The sequence below is a fragment of the Falco cherrug genome, chromosome 6 (assembly GCF_023634085.1).
Source record: "Falco cherrug isolate bFalChe1 chromosome 6, bFalChe1.pri, whole genome shotgun sequence".
In the NCBI taxonomy this organism is placed as follows: Eukaryota; Metazoa; Chordata; class Aves; order Falconiformes; family Falconidae; genus Falco; species Falco cherrug.
In genome coordinates, this window is record NC_073702.1 from 74719678 (window position 1) to 74738094 (window position 18417).

Consider the following 18417-nt stretch of genomic DNA (forward strand, 5'->3'; position numbering starts at 1 on the left):
TGGTAGTAGCCTTTAGTTAAAATAAATGGGAATCTACAGTGTGGCCTAATGTAACTCCCAAGTGTTGTCTGTCACCTGTGTGCAGGGGGTACCCTCCGTTATGTATAGCTTTGGTGTTCAGCAGTTCATACAGAGTTACCTTAGGCTAATGGCAGCAATCAAACTGTCTGGCCCTGTGTATTCAGCTGGTGAGAGATACCTGATTGCTGCCTCTGTTCTCCATCCACCTCTGGCTGTGTTGTTTGATTACACTGCTTAGCTTAACTTTTTTGGAAGGCAACTTACAAGCTTCTTGCTGTGTTAAAATATGCAATTTTGTTTTTGCAGAGAAACTAACAGTACCTTGAAGGCAGAACAACACTCAGTCACTGACTGGTGGTTGCTACCTGGTACAGTTTTCTTCTTCTGTTTTTCCACTCCCACCCATTCCCCTCTGCTAACCAGAACAGGCAGGTTCAGAAATATATTGTTAGCTTTTGAAAAAAGTGCTATTAATGTATTAATTATTAAATCTGTTATTCATTTTCTTGCATATAGGTGCCTCATTTTTGCTTTGTCTTACAGCAGCGTTTGGTTGTAGTGGATAATGTCCCTTCAGCTTTTGGAGTTGCCTGCAGTAGTTGGTACACTTGCAGGCTTTAGTGTCAGGTTAAGAAGAATGAGACAAAAGGAAAAGCCTTATGGAGAGTGTACCTTGCTCTATGCATCAGTCTTGAGCTATTTTTATTGAAATGAAGATGATAAAATTGACTTGAGAGACAAAAGTAACTTGCCCTGGCTTTTTAAGAGGAGCAACTGCTACTGGGATTACAGCTGTGATTGTACTAGCCAGAACTTGCGTGTCTGTGTAGAGCTTTGTGTCTGGCCGTGCAACTCCTTCCTTTCACCCCGCTCTTCCCCAGCTCCCTGCCTGCGGGTGGAGAACACGGCATGTGCAAGCACTGGGGTAAACGCGGAGGTATGTGCCTCTGACACAAGCTGCCGAAATAGCCTGGTCCTGAGACCTCCTGCCCACTGGGCTGTCTGCTGTGCTTTGCATCCTACGGTAGGTCAGCGTTGAGGTGCATGATCTGATGACAGCTCTCCAGGAGTGTTGCAGAAGAGGTTCGAGGGGTGCTGACACAAGAAGGGGTCCCTGAGGGCTCCTGTGATTTTTGTAGAACTTGCATTCAGTCATCTCGGTATTCACCTTGGCAAAGCAAGACGGGAGCTGTTTGTTTTACATGGAAGTTTGTGTTAATACTATTTTCTTCTATTTCTTCAAAGAATTCATTGCCTCATGTAAGTTTAAAAGAGGCTGGAGATAGGTCTGTGTTGTATGTATGTGTATACATACACAAAACAAAATCTGTAGGTAAGCATGCATGTGAAGTGAGCTTTCTCAAAAGAGGAAGACTAACTCTCTTACTTAGTTACTATCTTGTTTACCTGTCAGATTAAATGTATTTGAAAGCTGGAGAGGAGGGTAGATTCAGTACTGTAAAACCAAGAGGTTTGGAGCTGCCTTGATAACTCTACATGCTTCTACAAAGGCATGAGCGAAATTGGTATTGCCTGCTAGGTTTAAACTAAGCACTGCGTTGTTTGCGTTTTGGCAGACTGAAAAGCTTTGATAGGCTTCTCATTTTGATTCTATCACTTGTTTTTTGTTGCTGGTCACACTTGTTGCCTTTCCCTTTTCCCAGTCTGTTCCTTCCCCGCTAGCTGACCGTGCTACACGTGATCAGGGCTAAAGACAAGGAAGAGTTCAAATGCAATGTCATCCCTCACTCCTGATGAATAAATGTCTTGTTAGAGAAAGAAGTTATGACCTAAAGTATCAGTTCCTTACCTGGACCTACAATTTCTCAGTTGTAAAAAAAGAAGCCAAGCAGTCCAGGTTTTCAGGGTTCCTCATTGTCTCAGTCTCTCTGATAATCTCATTCGGACTTGCGTTAGCGAGCAAGAGTTTTGAGACTTTGTCTAGTGACTCCTTTTATTATTTTATTACAATTTTCTCCAGAGAAGGAAAACTTCACAAAGAATTAAGTCACAGAGATCCAGCTGCTGGAGAACTTCATGTGAGGTGTAAGCCACAAGCAATAGGAGAGGATAAATGTGGGTTCCAGCTTTTTTTAGGTACCTGTTACAGAGGAGAGGCAGCACCAGTAGTTGAATGCCATGCTTTCTGCCAAAGGTAGCAAATCTGTATTTCAGAAATAATTACTATGACTGCAGAGGCTTGTCCTAGCTAGCCTAAAGCTTCCTGTTCCTTACAGTGTCAGCTGAATTTTGTGCTCTCTGATAAAACGTATGCTTTCACTCAAGCTGTCGCCAAAGGATGAGACGGTGAATAGCTTGAGCTTCTCTTCCAGAGCCATCTGAATAGTGATTTGTTTGCAGACTTGCAAAGTAGTCCTAAATACTCTTAGCAAAAAGTTGTGGCACTTTGTGATGGATGCCTGTTTGTTTCTTAATCTCTTATGGACAAGTGAAAGCATATATCCCAGGGAGCTGTAGAGATGCTGCTCCTGCAGGCCCTGCAGCTGCCTCCCTGGCAGCTTTTGCTAAGAGTAAGAATTGCAGCCCATCTAGCACAGGGGAGAAGCCCTGCTGCGGGCAAGGTGAGGTGCTGCTTGGGAAAATGCAGGCCTTGGATTTCATAGAATCACAGAGTGGTTTGGGTGGGAAGGGAGCTCTAAAGGCCATGTAGTCCCACCTCCCTGCCACAGGTGGGGACATCTTCAACCACATCAGGTTGCTCAGAGCCCTGTCCAACCTGACCTTGAATGTTCCTAGGGATGGGGCACCAACCACCTCTCTGGGCAACCTGTGCCAGTGCCTCACCACGCTCGGTGTAATAAGTCTTCCTTGTATCTAGTCTGAATCTCCCCTCTTGTAGTTTAAAACAGTGAGCCCTTGTCCCATTGCTACAGGCCCTGCTAAAAAGTTTGACCCCATCTTTCTTGTAGTTCCCCTTCAAGTACTGAAAGGCCACAATAAGATATTTTCCTCTGAGGAATGAGAATTGAGGTGATTACCAAATAATCTAATCTGTAAGTTTGTCAGCTGTAAATTAACAGCTTTTAAGAAGTCCTTGCAGTATCCAAACAGACTTCAGTTTAAGTTTTGCTAAGAAGCAGGTTTGGTGGTTTGGGCTTTTTTCCAGTAAGATGAGGAGTAAAGGTTCTTTAAAACAGGGTCATATATGTTTGTGTGATCCATGCACACTTGTATGGGTCTGTAGAGTGGGATTCAATTGGTGCCAGTGTACCTAGGTACAAAATCATCACCTAATCTGGGGTTTGATATCGCTCCTCCAAAATACTTTTTGTCTGAGTCTTGAGCCTCGGAACACTTTTCACTCCAAGTGCAAAGCATTGTCTCACAAAGTTCAAGGTCCTGGTATTTGGCATGACACCTAGAAAATGCAGCGGTTAGACTTTTTGTGTTGAAGGTGTGAAGAAGGGAGAAAACTTTAGAAATCTAATTTATGTAAGACCTCTGAAAAGTGGTGTTTGCACTTAAAATGTTGAGTGTGGTTGGGAATGTTGTGTATTCATACTGTGCAGGTATGAATACCTTGTAGAATAAATATTTTGAAAAGCCCAAGTAGTAACTGAGATCATTAAGAGCTTAATTAAAACTAGAATTCTTGTCTCTTGCCTGATACACTTGTGTTGGGCTTTCTTTGGAAGGAGAAAGTATATTTACATCTGCAGCTTTCTTACAAAATACTTGATCTAACTACTTTGTTGATACCAAGTATAAGCAGACATTAACATTTGTTAAGATAACATTCTGAACTATTAAAGCTTGTTTCCAAGACTTACGGTGACTTTGGAGAGTTTATAATTCTGGACTTGATATATTGGGAAAGCTTGTTACTGGGAGGGCTTGGAGGAATCACCTTTTTATTACTGTTACGCTCTAGGCATTAATAAACTTCATAAAGCAGTATCTGGCTTAGGAGTTCATTTTAGAAGTTATCTTCTGCATTAAGAGGTTAAGTTTGAAAGACAATATAATAAATCTGTCTTGAGAAACATGGGATCTCATGATCAAGTAGTTCTGTGTAAGAAAGACTAGACAAAGTGCTACAAAGGTCTCTGTCCCAAAGTGAATTTCAGAACTTTAAAAGCTTTCAGGTTTAGTTATTTTTGTGTTTTCCTGCTGTTTAGTTTTCTTCTATTGCATTGTTACTTTTTTAAAAACATTTTAGGGCTGTTTATTGGGCCTTACTATAAGCTGTAAACATACCTGAAGGATAAAAATTTTTCTCTGGGTTTCTGTGATGGCGCTGGTGTGCTAACTATAGGTATGCTACAGGTTGTGTTCTTTGTACTAATGTGCCATAAATCATGAGGCTGTGTTCTTCCTTTCTTTGTGAATTTGAAAGTTGTTAATTCAGGGGAGGATAGCAGATAGTTTTCTCTCTGCCTAGTCAGCCACATTCTTTACTTAACACTGGAATTTCTAAAAATTTAGGCATAATTATAAGGTTTATATCCTTTTCTGCCTAGTAAAGCGTTTGTAAGAGCTCCACCTTGCTTTAGTTGTTTGAAATGGATTAGTGTGGGGGGTATTCAGGTACGCTTTCAAACCCTTGGAGAAAGTGCTGTAGCTCAGGCAGAGAACCTTGCTTTCTTCAGGATTATGGGCTGGCCAGAGAGTGGGCTGAGGGCAGCCCTGAGGAGAGGGACTTAGGGGTGCTGGTTGATGAGAAGCTCAGAATGACCCGGCACTGCGCTCAGCCCAGCAAGCCTACCGCACCCTGGGCTGCAGGCAGAGCAGCGTGGCCAGCAGGGCGAGGGAGGGGGCTCTGCCCCTCTGCTCTGCTCCCATGACACCCCCCTGCAGCGCTGCGTCCGGCTCTGCGGTCCCCAGCACAGGAGAGACACGGAGCTGCTGGAGCGGGGCCAGAGGAGGCCAGGGAGATGCTCAGGGGCTGGAGCAGCTCTGCTGTGGGGACAGGCTGGGAGAGCTGGGGTGGCTCAGCCTGGGGAGGAGAAGGCTGCGGGGAGACCTTAGAGCACCTGCCAGTGCCTAAAGGGGCCGGCAAGAAAGCTGGGGAGGGGCTTTGGGCAAGGGCAGGTGGCGATGGCACACGGGGGAATGGCTTTACATGAGAGAGGGGAGATGGAGATGAGAGATGAGGCAGAAATTCTTCCCTGTGAGGGCGGCGAGGCGCTGGCCCAGGCTGCCCAGAGCAGCTGTGGGTGCCCCATCCCTGGCAGGGCTCAAGGCCAGGCTGGACGGGGCTGGGGGCAGCCTGGGCTGGGGGGAGAGGGATGGTCTTTAAGGTGCCTTCCCACCCAACCCATTCTGTGACTACTGACCCTGGGAGGGGTGCAGGTGAAAGCAGCCATCCAGATGGCTCCCAGTGCTCATCAGAAAATTTGAATGTGGCCTGAATTCTGCTGTGTTAATCCAGGTGTTGATAGCTGAAGCGTAAGTACACTGCTAAAGGAAACAGTTGCTGCTGCGAGAGCCTGTACCACAAAGGTGGGCAGCTTGAGGATACAAGACTCGAATAGGAATTTGTGCACGTTTGCTTTTTTTCCTGAGTTGAAAATACGTAGTGCTGTTAAAGGATATTTGCAAAGCAATTACTAAGAAATGAATTACAAAATGTGCTTATTTATATGCTGCTTACAGTTTGTGTTTGATGGTGATTGGACGTGCAGGTTGATTGTCAGGCTCCTAGCACTGCAGCATTGCCCCTCTCTTGCCCTACATTCTGCTTCCTACCACCCGGCATCCTCACTGAGCTGAATGGTGTCTTTGTTTGGAAAGAATGCAAACAAAATTTGTGCTGTCTGAAAAGGGCTAGCTCATCATTTGTAGCTCTGAAATGGACTGGAAAATAACTTTTTTTTTTTCACTCCCTCCCTCTTGTACTGATAGCATTCTGTCTTTTACTTTTCAGGAATAGTTAGTTTGTGATTTAGCAACAGAAGAATAATCTTTACAAAACCTTGGCAGGGGCTTGACAAGGTGTAAAGTGATATGTAACTTCAGATGCAGTGATTATGGATTTCAAACGTGCTGTTCTGCTGATACAAGTCGTGGGTATTCATTAATGTCTTTCATCTGAGAGCAATGGAAACGCAAAACCATTGAGTTCTGTATTCGCCAAGACATTCAGATATTTAAACTTACACAAATAAAACTGGAATGCTTGGTCGGGAGCTGTTGACAATAACCTTTGCTGATGTAGGGATGGAAGAGCTTGACTTTGCTGGCCTGATGGCAACTCTGACCTTCTAGCTTCTGAAACTCTGCTTAGTCTGTGTGCTTACAGTGACTAGGCAGAAGTGACTTTCAGTATTTGTGTAAGGGCAGATCTTGTCTGAACATACCATGAGATCAACTAATGGTTGTACTTGTTATGCCTTGATACTCCAAGACCAGTAACCTAAAGAATCCATAAATAGCTTCTGTCTTTTTTTAAAAGTTGTGGCTTCAGGTTTTGGTCAGACCTGGGCTCATATATTGCTGTAACCAGCTGGTAAAACACTTAAAATTGGCAGGAAACCCAGAAGTGAGCCAGAAGCTTGCCTGTAAGGAGACTTCATTGTTAAACTGTGTGAGCTATAGTGAAGAGTGACAAACATTTCCAAATTTTTATTTGAAAGTATGGAATTAAACATTAAGCGTTTAATAGACTGACAGTATACTTTCAGGTTTTTCAGTGAATTCCAGTTTGCCCTGTTGAAGTTGATGAGTATCTTATCAACACTTGAGGGAGTAATTTCATGCTGATCTTTAATTCATCAGTTCTGTCATTATCCTCCTGTGATGGTAATATGTCTGTTCTGCATGCCATTCAATTTTTATACCCGTTACCCTCTTCAACTCTTTCTTGAACTTAATGTTACTGGAAACTCCCCGTACCTGTAATCTGCTCTCTCTGAAGCCTTTGTGTTTCTGTCAGTGTAATGTCACCAGCAACTTCTTTAGAAAGACCTGGAGCTGAATGGTCATTATAGCGATGCAGAACTCTAGCTTTTCCAGTCTGTTAAAACTACTTTAAAAGTATTTAGAGGCAAATAGTCATTTCTATTTATAACAGTCTTTCTGTTACGAAGGCTGAACTAGTATTATATTGTAATTGGAATGGAAGCTGAGTAGAACATGGAATTAGAGATTTATTTTATCCCCAAATACTAGAGTTGGCTAAATCCCTCTCAGTGTAGAGAAGAGTTAATTTCCTTGGCTGGGTTAATAGCTTCCTTTATCTTAACGCGTAAAAAGTGTCTGTCAAACATCCTGCTTTATCTGGGCAGAACCTAAAAGTGTTGCTCTATAAAATACTTAAGATCTTTTGGCAGTTGCTGTGTTCATTTGTGTGATAGCGTTGCTGTGGAGCACTATATCATAGTAAACAACTTGGATAAATGCTACAAAATGTAGGGATCATTAAGTGTATGTGGGACAACTTTGTATGTTGGCTCTTAATCATTCAGTGCGTTTATTTTTCAAGCCACATACCTATGATAATAGCTATATTGATTCATAGATTTATCTTGAGTGAAGCACTGCTTTGGCGAACTGGAAACAAATGGGGCACTGACCTGAAACTGAGTTCTGAAGGCCCTAAGCTGACATCCTTGTGGGATGGCGATGAAGAATTAGTGGACAGCCTTAGCCTTTAGTCACTATACTGCTTTAAATCCTTAGAAATGGGGAATTTTGCCCCTTTACACTCCAGTTCACATTGATGAAATAGTTGGTAACGGCAGGAGGCTCTGTGAGGAGAGGCATTTGGTATTCATTTTCCTTTTTGGCCACGTATGTGGTACGTATCCATGTAGCAAGTCTGTCCCTGTTCCTGCCCCTGCATGACACAGGCTTGTGGGGAGGGGGATTCTTTCCCCTCCATCTAAAGTTGTCTAGCCTTTCCCAGAGAGGCTCTGGTATCCTGACTTCTCTGTGAAAAGATTTTACTTATTTAATATTTCAACAATAAAATGCAGTAGTATGGGCCGTGTGTTGAGCTAAAAGGAGTTTAAAGCAGACTTCCCATGCAGACTTCTTACATAATAGTGTGTTTCATAAATTCTGTTTAATCTTACTTGGTATGAAATGACCTTGTAGATTTAGGAGGGAAGTTTGTGATTGCAGTTGCTGCCTTTTTAAAAGTCTAAATATAAACAGGTTTTTGGAAAGCATGAAAAATGATCAGCAGTGTTTCTCTGATTTGAATTGAAAGTCAGAACTCTGGCATCTAATTACTGTCAGAGCATTTTGAGAAGATGGCTTGTAGTGTTCCTGCTCCTCTGTGCTAGTAATTCCTGCAGGCGGTTTTGGGAAGAGAAGGTTGAAACAAGACATGATCCTTGAGTCTCTTTTACTGTGGAGGAGCTGCGGGAGGAGGTCCTCATCCTGCCTTGTCTTGCATGGCATCTGCCTCTGAGCCCATCTCTTCTGGGGAAGAGTGGTTAGTGTGTACGACAGGGGTCCTCAAACTACGGCCTGCGGGCCAAATACGGCCCCCCAGGGTCCTCAATCCATCTCCCGGTATTTACAGAACCCCCCCGCCGGGGGCTGGGGGGGGAAACCACGCAGCTGCAGATGACTGCCTGCCACTTCATCCGCGTGCCGGCCCCCTGGTTAAAAAGTTTGAGGACCCCTGCACTGCACAAGAGGTTTCACCAAGGTCTTACACATCGGTGTTGGTATTTCCCTGCCTTGGATGAAAATTTCTCACTAGGTGCCTGCAGGATGGTATTTGCTTATTCTCAGGTTGCCTCTCCATCAGATCATAATTACTCTGTGAAAGTGAAATGATAATCTCTCAGCCTGTGGTTTTTCTTCTTGGTCATCTGAAAACAGCTGCTCATTCACAGAAGAAATTCTTAGGCAACAGACATGCAATGGTGCATTTTGTACTGCTGACACCCATCCCTTGTTTTTATTCTGTCTTCAAGATTTTCAGTTTATTTTAATCATCCTTTGTACAGTGCCTCTCGCTTTTGTAAGCAGTAGACTTCAAATAGAACAACTTGCCACACCAGAATTAATAATGAAAATACTAAATACTGGTTTTGGTATTGATCTCAGCTGATGATCTGTCTTCAGTTTGATAGTTTGTTCTTCCCGAAGTCTTCTCAGGACAGCTGTCCTTCATCTCCTCAGTCCCTGCAAGTCTTATCATTAAATTCCTTGCAATAGCATTTCAGCATTGCCACCTGTTACCATGCAGATTTTTGTATTGGCTGGTATTGAAAGTAAAAACCTTGCTCGTGCTCTGTCAAGATGGTCTCTGCTTACTCCGAGTTTTGAGAGCGTCAGCTATGTGCGTCTTTCAAGTCCTGACTTTGCTTGTACCGCATCAAGGGCTGGAGTCAGGGCTGGACTGGGACAAAGAGACCTTTGCTGATAACTTGCCTTTTATTGCTAATTAAAAGCTTCATGTTTCTTCAATAACGTAAGCAGAAGGGTTTAAGCTTGAGGTTGACTGTCTGTAAACCATGCACATGTGTGTTGAGCTCAAGACAATTTAGGGCTTCTACTTGTTACATTGGTGTAAAAAGCAAGAGGACTATTTTTAATAGATGGGAGTGTTGTCACCTCTTCCTGGTGTAGGCTTTCGCACAGACTCCTTTGAGTTATATACTCAAACTTGAAAATTTCTTACTTTTGGAAGTTCTCCAGAAAAATTTTTGCAAAATATTGGTATTTTTTCTTTCCTAAAAATAAGCAAGAAACCTAGAAGCTTTTATAAGCCATATCATCTTAACAGTGCCACCTGATGGTGTCCATTGACTGACTGTACACCCTCTGGGGCCCTGCTGGTGTTGGTCGGCATGCTCCTCTTGCATTCCAGCTTACTCAGATGTCCTTGGTTTACCGGACAATTTGTTAAAAGAATAAAAAAAAAAAAAAGCTGCTGTTGTGTCTGCAGCCTTTCTAAGATGATGTGGATTTTTTTTTTTTAAATAAATCCTAATTATTTATTTATGTGTCTGTTTATTTTAGGGATAGACTTCAAGATCAAAACTGTTGAATTACAAGGAAAGAAGATCAAGCTACAGATATGGTGAGTAATACACCCAAGAAGCCATGGGGTGGCATCCTTCTGGATGGCTTCTTTCGGAAGCAGGTTTTCATTACAAGAATTTACTCTTTCTGAGATTACCTTCAGGTATCCAATTTTGTAACGATGTGGTATATTTTCAGTAGTGGTAAAGCTCCATGTGTATTCTCCTAAACTATTTATAAGAAATAGGGAAGGGATCTGTGTGTTGTGTTTAGAACCATTGTTACTGGCTGCTCCTTTGGACAGACTGCTTGCAAATCACTTTTGGGAGGACAGGATCCTCGCAGTCCGTGATTTAGTGGGAAGTGTTTTAAAACTGGATTTTTATTTTTATTTTTTTAATTAGGAGTTGCCTCGATTCTGTGACTATAAGTTGACTAGTAACCTTGGTTTGTGTCAGCAAGAAAGTGTAATCCACATCTGCACTTTTTTATTATTTTATATATAGTTTCTATTTTTCTGTGGTAAACTGGAGAGTTTTTCAGCTGGCTGAAAACGTGGCTGCTTTTCTGTAGGAAAGTAACATGAGGCAAAACTTAAACTTTTTCCTTTTAGTTTGCTTTGCATGTCTAACTAGAGATTTTTCTTCTGTTTTAATAGCTCTGTAACAATTCAGATCGGGAAAGCTAATGGCTTTTCATAGCCTGTATGTTTGTTTAGACTCCCTCCTCCACCAGGTACCCATATTACTGGTGCATTTTTCCAGCTTTACTGAAAGGTCAGAACTTGTAATTTTTTAGAACTTGAATTTTCCCATCTTGTCCTCAACTAATAAAAATATTTTATGGCTTGATAACATTGACATTTGTAGACACAGATGGATGGGTACTAGTTAGGGGAAGGCACAGGTCTTCCTCTCTGGGCAGTCATTTCAATACTGTAGGACCAGCTGAATGATTATCCTTTCTAACAAATGTGTTCTGAATCCATCTTGTTACCACCACTCTGAGCATGCACTTTGTCTCCTACTTGTTTCTCATTATTCCCGGTCCTGTAAGCACCTCCTTAGCAAAAGTTGGCCAACTTAGTTATTTTGTACCCTGCAAGGGAAAGAGTTATGAAGATGATTCTGTTGTATAAACTGCATAGCCAGTCGATAAGGGAAGCACTTGGATGATGAAGTATCTCAGTGGGCTGGAATGCTTCAGTGGGGAGCCACAAAGGGCAACTGTCTTCATAAGGGCAATGTTTTAGATGGAGCTCTCTGAGGAAGGATGGTATAGATCAACTGGGAACCGAAAGCAGAGCATTGAAAAGGAAGGAACTGAGAGCATTAGCTAAAGAGGCATTCAGGTGTAATGCAGCTTCATTGATTGACTTGCTGGGCAGCAAGTGAGTTCACCAGACTGTTAACATTTGGATTTTCAAACCAGATCAAACTAATTAATGTCTAACAATTGTTCTGTGTCTTTACCTCAGCAGGATGGGTGCTGTGAATTGGTGTGGGATGGAAAGGTAGAATAACACATTGGAATGACTTAAAGGGAGTGTTAGATTAAACTTAGGAAAAAGTCACCATTAAGTGTAAAAACTGAATATATGGAGAACTGAGGATGTTTAATGTGTACGTAGACAAAGCAGCAAGCTGTAATGAAGCTGTATGTTGTGGGTTTTAGTGGCTTAGAGAAATTAAGAGGGCTCTGGGTGAGCTGAGTTTTATGAAATTGCAGAGTTACACAGCTGTTGCCTGAGTCTGCTTCTTGTTCCTGCCAATTTAAAATTTCATGTTTAGATGTTGGAAAGCAGAAAATGAAGTTCCTATGGCATGCGCTTTTGATACACACACACCACCACCACCCCCCAAAAAAAAATCTAGCCTTTGTAGTTTCCAGATTTTCCTGTACAAGGAATTTTGCCCAACAGTGGTTTGGTGGCTAGAACAGTAGTGTCTTTTGAAGTTATTTTGTGCAATGCATCTATATTTAATCACTGCTTCCTGTATTTAAACTCGCCCTGTACTTCTAGGAGTTGTGTAACATTTCCAGAATTACACTTCACTCCCGCTGCAGCAGTTCAGTAAGCAAGGGATGCATTTAGTGGGACATTTCCCTTGTAAACCCGAGGCTGTTCTTGTAGCTTTTCTTGCATCCAGAGTACAGGTCATGCTTTTGTAACTGAAGTAAATGCACAGCAGCTAATGTAGCTGTATTAACAGTATGTGTCTTCCGAGTTATGGGTAGCATTTCCAGTGGGGGACATCTCCATACTTGATTAACCTGATCAGAAGATAACAGAAGACAGATGGTGAAGAGAGTACAGACTTTCAGTTAAGGACGGGAGATGAGACCCTTGGCATTTGTGTGCTTTCAGTTAGTGCTGCATTGCAGGCATGCTTGCAATTTATGGAGCATATCCACGCTCAGAATTTAGAGGAGGAATGGCCACTGTTTCATTTGTGGGTCTCCCCTCTATCCAAAAATGAATGTCCAGTGTGTGAGATTGTCTGTCAGTTTGCCCTGTGTCTTGTATGCACATGTGAGCTGCTGCTGGTCACTTACAGGGACTGGACACTGGGTGCAGTGACGTTGGCAAAATCCACGAGTGCAAGTCCAGCCATGGCTCTCCAAAGTGCCACCGTGTCTTTGTCCAGCCTTTTGTAATGCTGTTTTCTGGCTTCATAACGGTCCCTTTTATTGTTAGAAGCAAAGGCATTTTTGTCTTGTCATTGTTGCTGCTATCATTATTATTACTGGTGCTTATTCAGGTTGAAACCTCTTCCCCCTGCACGCCCCAGCCCCCACCTGGAAGTGACATTTAGCTGTTTGTGAAATGACAGGTGGTGACAGAAATGTGTACCATAGAGACCTTAGTATGTGTTAGCCATTTCCCAAATACGATGCAGTTTCTTACATAGTGTTGCTCAGTGTTTATGAAGGAGCTGTGTTCAGTGAGCCATCACTGGCAAAAGCGATGGCCAGACAAACCTGTCGCAGAATAAGGTTTCTACATCAGTGGGAGTGATTATTTGATTATGCAGCAGTTACTTACGTAGGTGAAGAGTGTATTTCTTTTCACATGCAAAAAGCAATAGAAATAAACTGTTCCTCAGTTTAAAATTACCATAGTGACTTGCCTCTTGCTGATCTGTATAATCCTTCATCACCCGCATATTAAATCTTTCTCATGCTATTGTCCCAGTATAGGAGTTGCTCTCTGGCTGGCTGCAAAGCTGTGTCGCAGTGTTTTACTGTGGCTAGTACTGGCTTTTGTACTCTTTGGGGGACAGGGGGAGGGAGGGGCGTGTGTGTACAGTCTCAATGGGCAGTTAGTTTTACAGAAAACAGAAAAAACCTGCACGTTCTAGTATAGCTCTGCTCCTATCTTACACAGTGGGGTAGCTACCCGCCTCTTTTCCGGGATATGGAAAATGAGTAGATGTGGCAGTATCTGTCATGCCTTGACTTCTAAAATAGATACATATATATATATATATATATATATATATGAGTAAAGCAATAATTCAAAGGTCAGGTTGAGATAAACCTTGCCAGAGGTGAAAAGCAGCTTGATAGTTCATAGCAATTAAAAAGTGGGTTGCTGTTCGGCAAGGATCAAGCTGGAATTAAAGCATTTTCCTACTGCTCCAAATGTAAACGTGCCTGTTGCAAAATGGTGTTGAAATGGGGAGAGTGGAGGGTGGGACAAGGGAATGGAGAATGGTGGGACTGGGTAGCGAGTGGGACTATGTCTGTATTCAGGCAGCTTCTGGAGGATCCTCAGCTAGGCTGGGCAGAGCCTGGTGCGGTGCATGGGCTGCAAATGAGGAGGAGGATGGGACACGGCTCTTGAGACTGGTCTTCTGAAGGAATGAGCTTGTTCAGGGCAGATCCATCAGGAGGACTACTGGTATGTCAAATTCTGGGTGGAAGCACAAAGAAGAATAAGAGAATCTTCTTGGTTAGGTTATGGTACTAGTTATTTGTTCAGAAAAATTGTTGATGTGACAGCATATGATGCAATGCCATATGGAAAAATCCAGTGGTGGGTTAGTACAGGATTTGGGAGGAGAAATAATTACGAAGGGTGGGACTTGGAAGAGTTGACACTGATTAATATGTTGAAAAATATTAATGTTTGATATATGAGCAGTAATGCTTATAGTACAGAGAAGGGAGGGGAAATTAAAGATCCAAGATGAGAGATTACTGCTCCAGGAAGAGATGGCGTTACTGTTGCAAAAGCAATGAAATGTTTTAGAAGTACACAGCAGTAGAGCTAAAAATTCAGCTATGAAGTGTGTAATATACGCTCCAGGAACTCAGAATCACTTTGAAATAGAAACAAAAAGGCTTAGGCATCCTGTAATATGCTAAACTTATTAACATTAATGCAACAATTGAAAAATTAAATGTGATTTTTCTGATACTGTGGGTGTGATCATCTCCAGAGGGCAGGGAAGTAAGCGTCACGGTCTAATCTAGTACACAATTTTGATTAGCATGCTCCAGAAAGAAAGTGGCAAGTAGGATGATTAGAGGGATGTAATAACTATTTTAGGAAGAATGACTGGAAAGTTGAGGATTCTTCAGGATGTCAGAGAAGTGACCAAAGTGCATTTTTAAAATCATGAGTATACTGGAAAAGGTAGGTAGAGATTGATAGAACTCATTGCCTTTTCCAATACCAGAGTGTTTGTTCTAGCGTAAGTCTAGAAGGTGATGTGTAAAACACAAGGAAATTAAGTGAAGCTGTGAAACTCCTCATTGCAAGATGTTCTAATAGCTGCAGATATATGTGGGTTCGCAAGGGATTTCGTGAAGGAACAGTCTGTTTTGGACTGTGAAATACACAGATGTGATTTCTGGCTCCAGAAGTCCTTGAACTGCACAGAAGTGGAAGCTGCAAGAACTCTGGCCTGAGCAAGTGCATCTCTTACCATGCTTGGAGAATGTACAGAAGTCAGATCTAGGGGGGGTTTGTCCTGGTGAATTGAAGGGTGAAAGGAAATACTACTATCATCTAAAAAATACATAGTGATAGCAGACACAGAGGAGAGGGAAGGATGCTTTAAGCTCTAGGACAGTGGAAATTAAAGTTGCTGGAAATGCACCAGCAGGAGTGGGAGACTCTGGGAGAAGCTCTGGTTCAGTATAATGAAAACAAACTAGAGAAAGGGGAATGTGGAGGGACGAAAACCCAAATCAGCCAGGTATTTCGGAATGGAACTTGACAAATAAGAGGATCATGATCTGTCCTGTTCTGCTGTTGTGGGGCTTTTGTATGAAGAGTTGAGGCTTTATACGTTTTTTCATGGGGAACTCACAGTTGTTGATTCCTCACTTGTGAATTTTCTATTTACCGGTTTGCATGCAGATTCCTGGCATTGTGTCTGTGTGTGTTATCAAGCCAGAACAAGGATCTCTGATAGATTGAGGTGGGTGACAGTAGGTACAAGTTAGCAAAGTGCTTGATTTCTTCTTGTGCCTGGGACAGGCTTGTTCACAGAATTGCTGCCCCAGGAGTGTCCGGGCAGGTTTGTTACAAGGCAGTGAGTTTCGTCATTAAGGCCAAAAAGTTGAGGTCCAAAAGGCTAGATTCTGAAGAGCTTCCAGAGCTGGGTAAGGCAAATGATCTGTTTCTTTTCAGTGGTGTACAAAATAATCACACTTAACAGTGTAGTATTAGTATGGAAAGAGTACAACGACAAAATTGCTTCTGTAGCAAACTGAAAAAACCAGTTAACTCTGAGATTCTAAGACATTGATTTTTTTCTTTTTTTTTTCTACTTACCTGGTGCTCTGACCCTCCTGTCTTCACACAAAAAAAATTGCCAGCCTGTTTTCCTACGGTCTTCTTGACTGATTCCAAATTTTAGGAACAGCCTTACTTTTTTAGTATGCAGCTCTTACTTCATAGTCTGCTACACAGTTAGTATTTTGTATCAGTGTGTCTTTGGGAATGTTTTTACATGGCTAGAAAAGTGTCCTCAGAATGTTTTGTTCAGCAATGAGCTAATTGCAGAAATTATCATGTGACCTGGAACAGCTGTCCAGGTGAAAGAAGTGTGCAGTAGCATAGCTATCGGAAATAGCGACACGTGTGGAAATTCCTTGATACATGCAAGTTCTTGCATTTAATAAGTATTGTGGTGAACAGCAAAAACTGCAGACAGCACCCTTGACTAGTATACCATCAGTCTCATGAATTTGTGCCATTACCCTAGGAATGTCTAAAAGTTAACTGTTGCTGCTGAGAACTTTTGAGACTATTCACCATATGCATGCGTCAAGATGGAAGAAACTCTTTTGTCATGCCAGTCAGTCTTCCTATAAACAATTAGATACTTCACTCATTTTTGCTTTGGTTTAGTTGGGTTTTTTTCCTGGCTGAATGTTTTTCAGAAAAGCTGAAACTTGCTAGTGCATGAAGTATCATACAGACGTTCCTTTTTGAAGGAACGTCTTCAACCCAGTCGCTAAAGCTTCCAGAGTGTGCCTGATGTCAGCAGTACAGTTGCAATGCCGTATTCTGCTGCATAGTTTTAAAAATATTATAAGAAGAAACAGTGGGACAGTAATAAAAGTCTTGGGATTATTTTGCTAGGAATTATTTGGTTTAATGCATTGAAGACTATTTTGAGCTATGGGGACTGGAAGGATCTTCACAGGTCATCAGATATAATCTCTTCTTGTTGCATCTGTCTGAATCTTTCATAAACAAAGCATAGTACATTTTAAGATTTCTTCAGTCTCTGCTCGGTCAACTGGAAAGCTGTCCCAGAAATTCCTTTCTGTGTTGGTTAAATCTCTAATATGATATAGCTTATGCATACTTTAATGTTGGCATGAGAATAACTTAAATAGATTTTTCACTTTCCTTGTGCTTCTCCTTTCCCTAGTCCCCAAGGATGACCTTCTTTGTCTTAATTTTGCAGCTAAACAGAGTTCTCCCAGTTTCTTCCTGTGCCGTAGGGCTTCGTTTTCCTTGGCTATCTTAATAGTCCTTGTCTACGTTTATTTTAGCTTGGAGAGTTAGCTAACTTGCACAGATATTTTTGCCTACATCAAGGATTTATTGCACACTCCTAGATTTGGAGCATATTCTTACATCCTAGAAGTTTGAACAAAGGAATGGAAAGCCAGGGCAGTAAACAAGCCATGTAGTCTCAGATTGTCTTGTGCTATTTGCTCAGGGTTCATCAGTCACAGGCAGTCTGAAAACCATAACTCATTTCCTCTGTTTGCTTCAGTCAGTTCTCTAATCTTGCATCCATTAAGACTTATCTCTGAATAATGAATGGAGAATCCATTAAGAAGGGGAAAGGGCAAATATAGTACTTGGGGGGGAACAACAAGACTCTAGGTTCTTTGCTTTTTCCCTCCCCATCTTTCTTTTCATCCATTAGCTTCGCTTCAGTTGCCAGAAAAAACAGTGGAGGAGTTAACTAAGCAAGTTAGCTGCAGGCACATAGGACATGACAAGCAATGAGTAACAAGTGTTGCCTGTGCCAAGTTGTGTAAAATCAATCTGAAATCGTACCGTGATGGCTACTGGCCTTGTCAGGAGGGCAGAGGTCACAGGTGTGTTATGTCTTGATGGTTTTTGGTGAGGCTTTTCTGACACTGTCCTGCTTGATACGAGCAACTTAGGGGGAAATGACTTAGGTGAGGGTGCTGTCAAGTGGATACAAAACTCATGGGGAAAGAAAACAAGTGATGTGTAACAAGTTCTGTTGAGGTATTTTGCTGGAGTCTGCAAGTCTGCAGGAGTTCATGATAGGCAGTATTTTATTTAATGGTTAAGATAAGGGGATAGAGAGCGTGGTTATTTTATTTGAGCGAAGTGGGAAAAGGTGAAGTTGCAGAGTATAAATTGTATAGAGACTGGATTGCAATTCAGATTGCTTTTGACTAGTTGGAGAAATGTCATTGAAAAAAAGTCCTGTGAAATTCAGTAAAGACAAATGCAGAGCTGCCAAGTTCAGTGTGTGTAATCAGTTACCCAAATGTCAGAAAAATCTTCTGCATCATGAAGAAGGGGAGTGGGATGCATAAACAGGCATGCCCAACTTGTCTCGAAAATATCGCTATATGAGGCTGGTAAGTCTTCGGCTCAAGTATTCTCCTGTTTTTTGCTTAGACATAGGCAAATTGAAGGGAGTCCAGAGAGAGTGATAGGTGAGGCTGTGTATGTTAGACCTTTGGCCAGTGAGTAAGGTCTAAAGAACTTGGTGGCTTGAGAAAATTCAGGGAAGGTGCAAGAGCTGTGTTTGTGTATGTAATTAAAAAAATTTAGAAGGAAGGGAAATTAACTCCTCCAGTTACCTATGAAAAGACGAGGATTGATGGCCTTAATTTGCACTAAGGAAAATCCAAGTGTGCCATCGGAAGAAACTTCCAAATTGGGCAGAAAGGAAGTGAGAGAGGGAGGTTCAAGCCAGCAATCATCAGAGG

At 42.1% G+C, this 18417-nt stretch overlaps 1 protein-coding gene across 1 annotated transcript in view; it reads left to right on the plus strand.

Moving 5' to 3' along the window:
* RAB10 (RAB10, member RAS oncogene family) overlaps positions 1–18417 on the plus strand; it is a 49538-nt gene that overhangs the window by 16910 nt on the left and 14211 nt on the right. The window contains exon 2 of the mRNA XM_005436713.4: positions 9964–10024. Coding sequence (XP_005436770.2) covers positions 9964–10024 — 61 coding nt within the window. The remainder of the gene's footprint in view (positions 1–9963; positions 10025–18417) is intronic.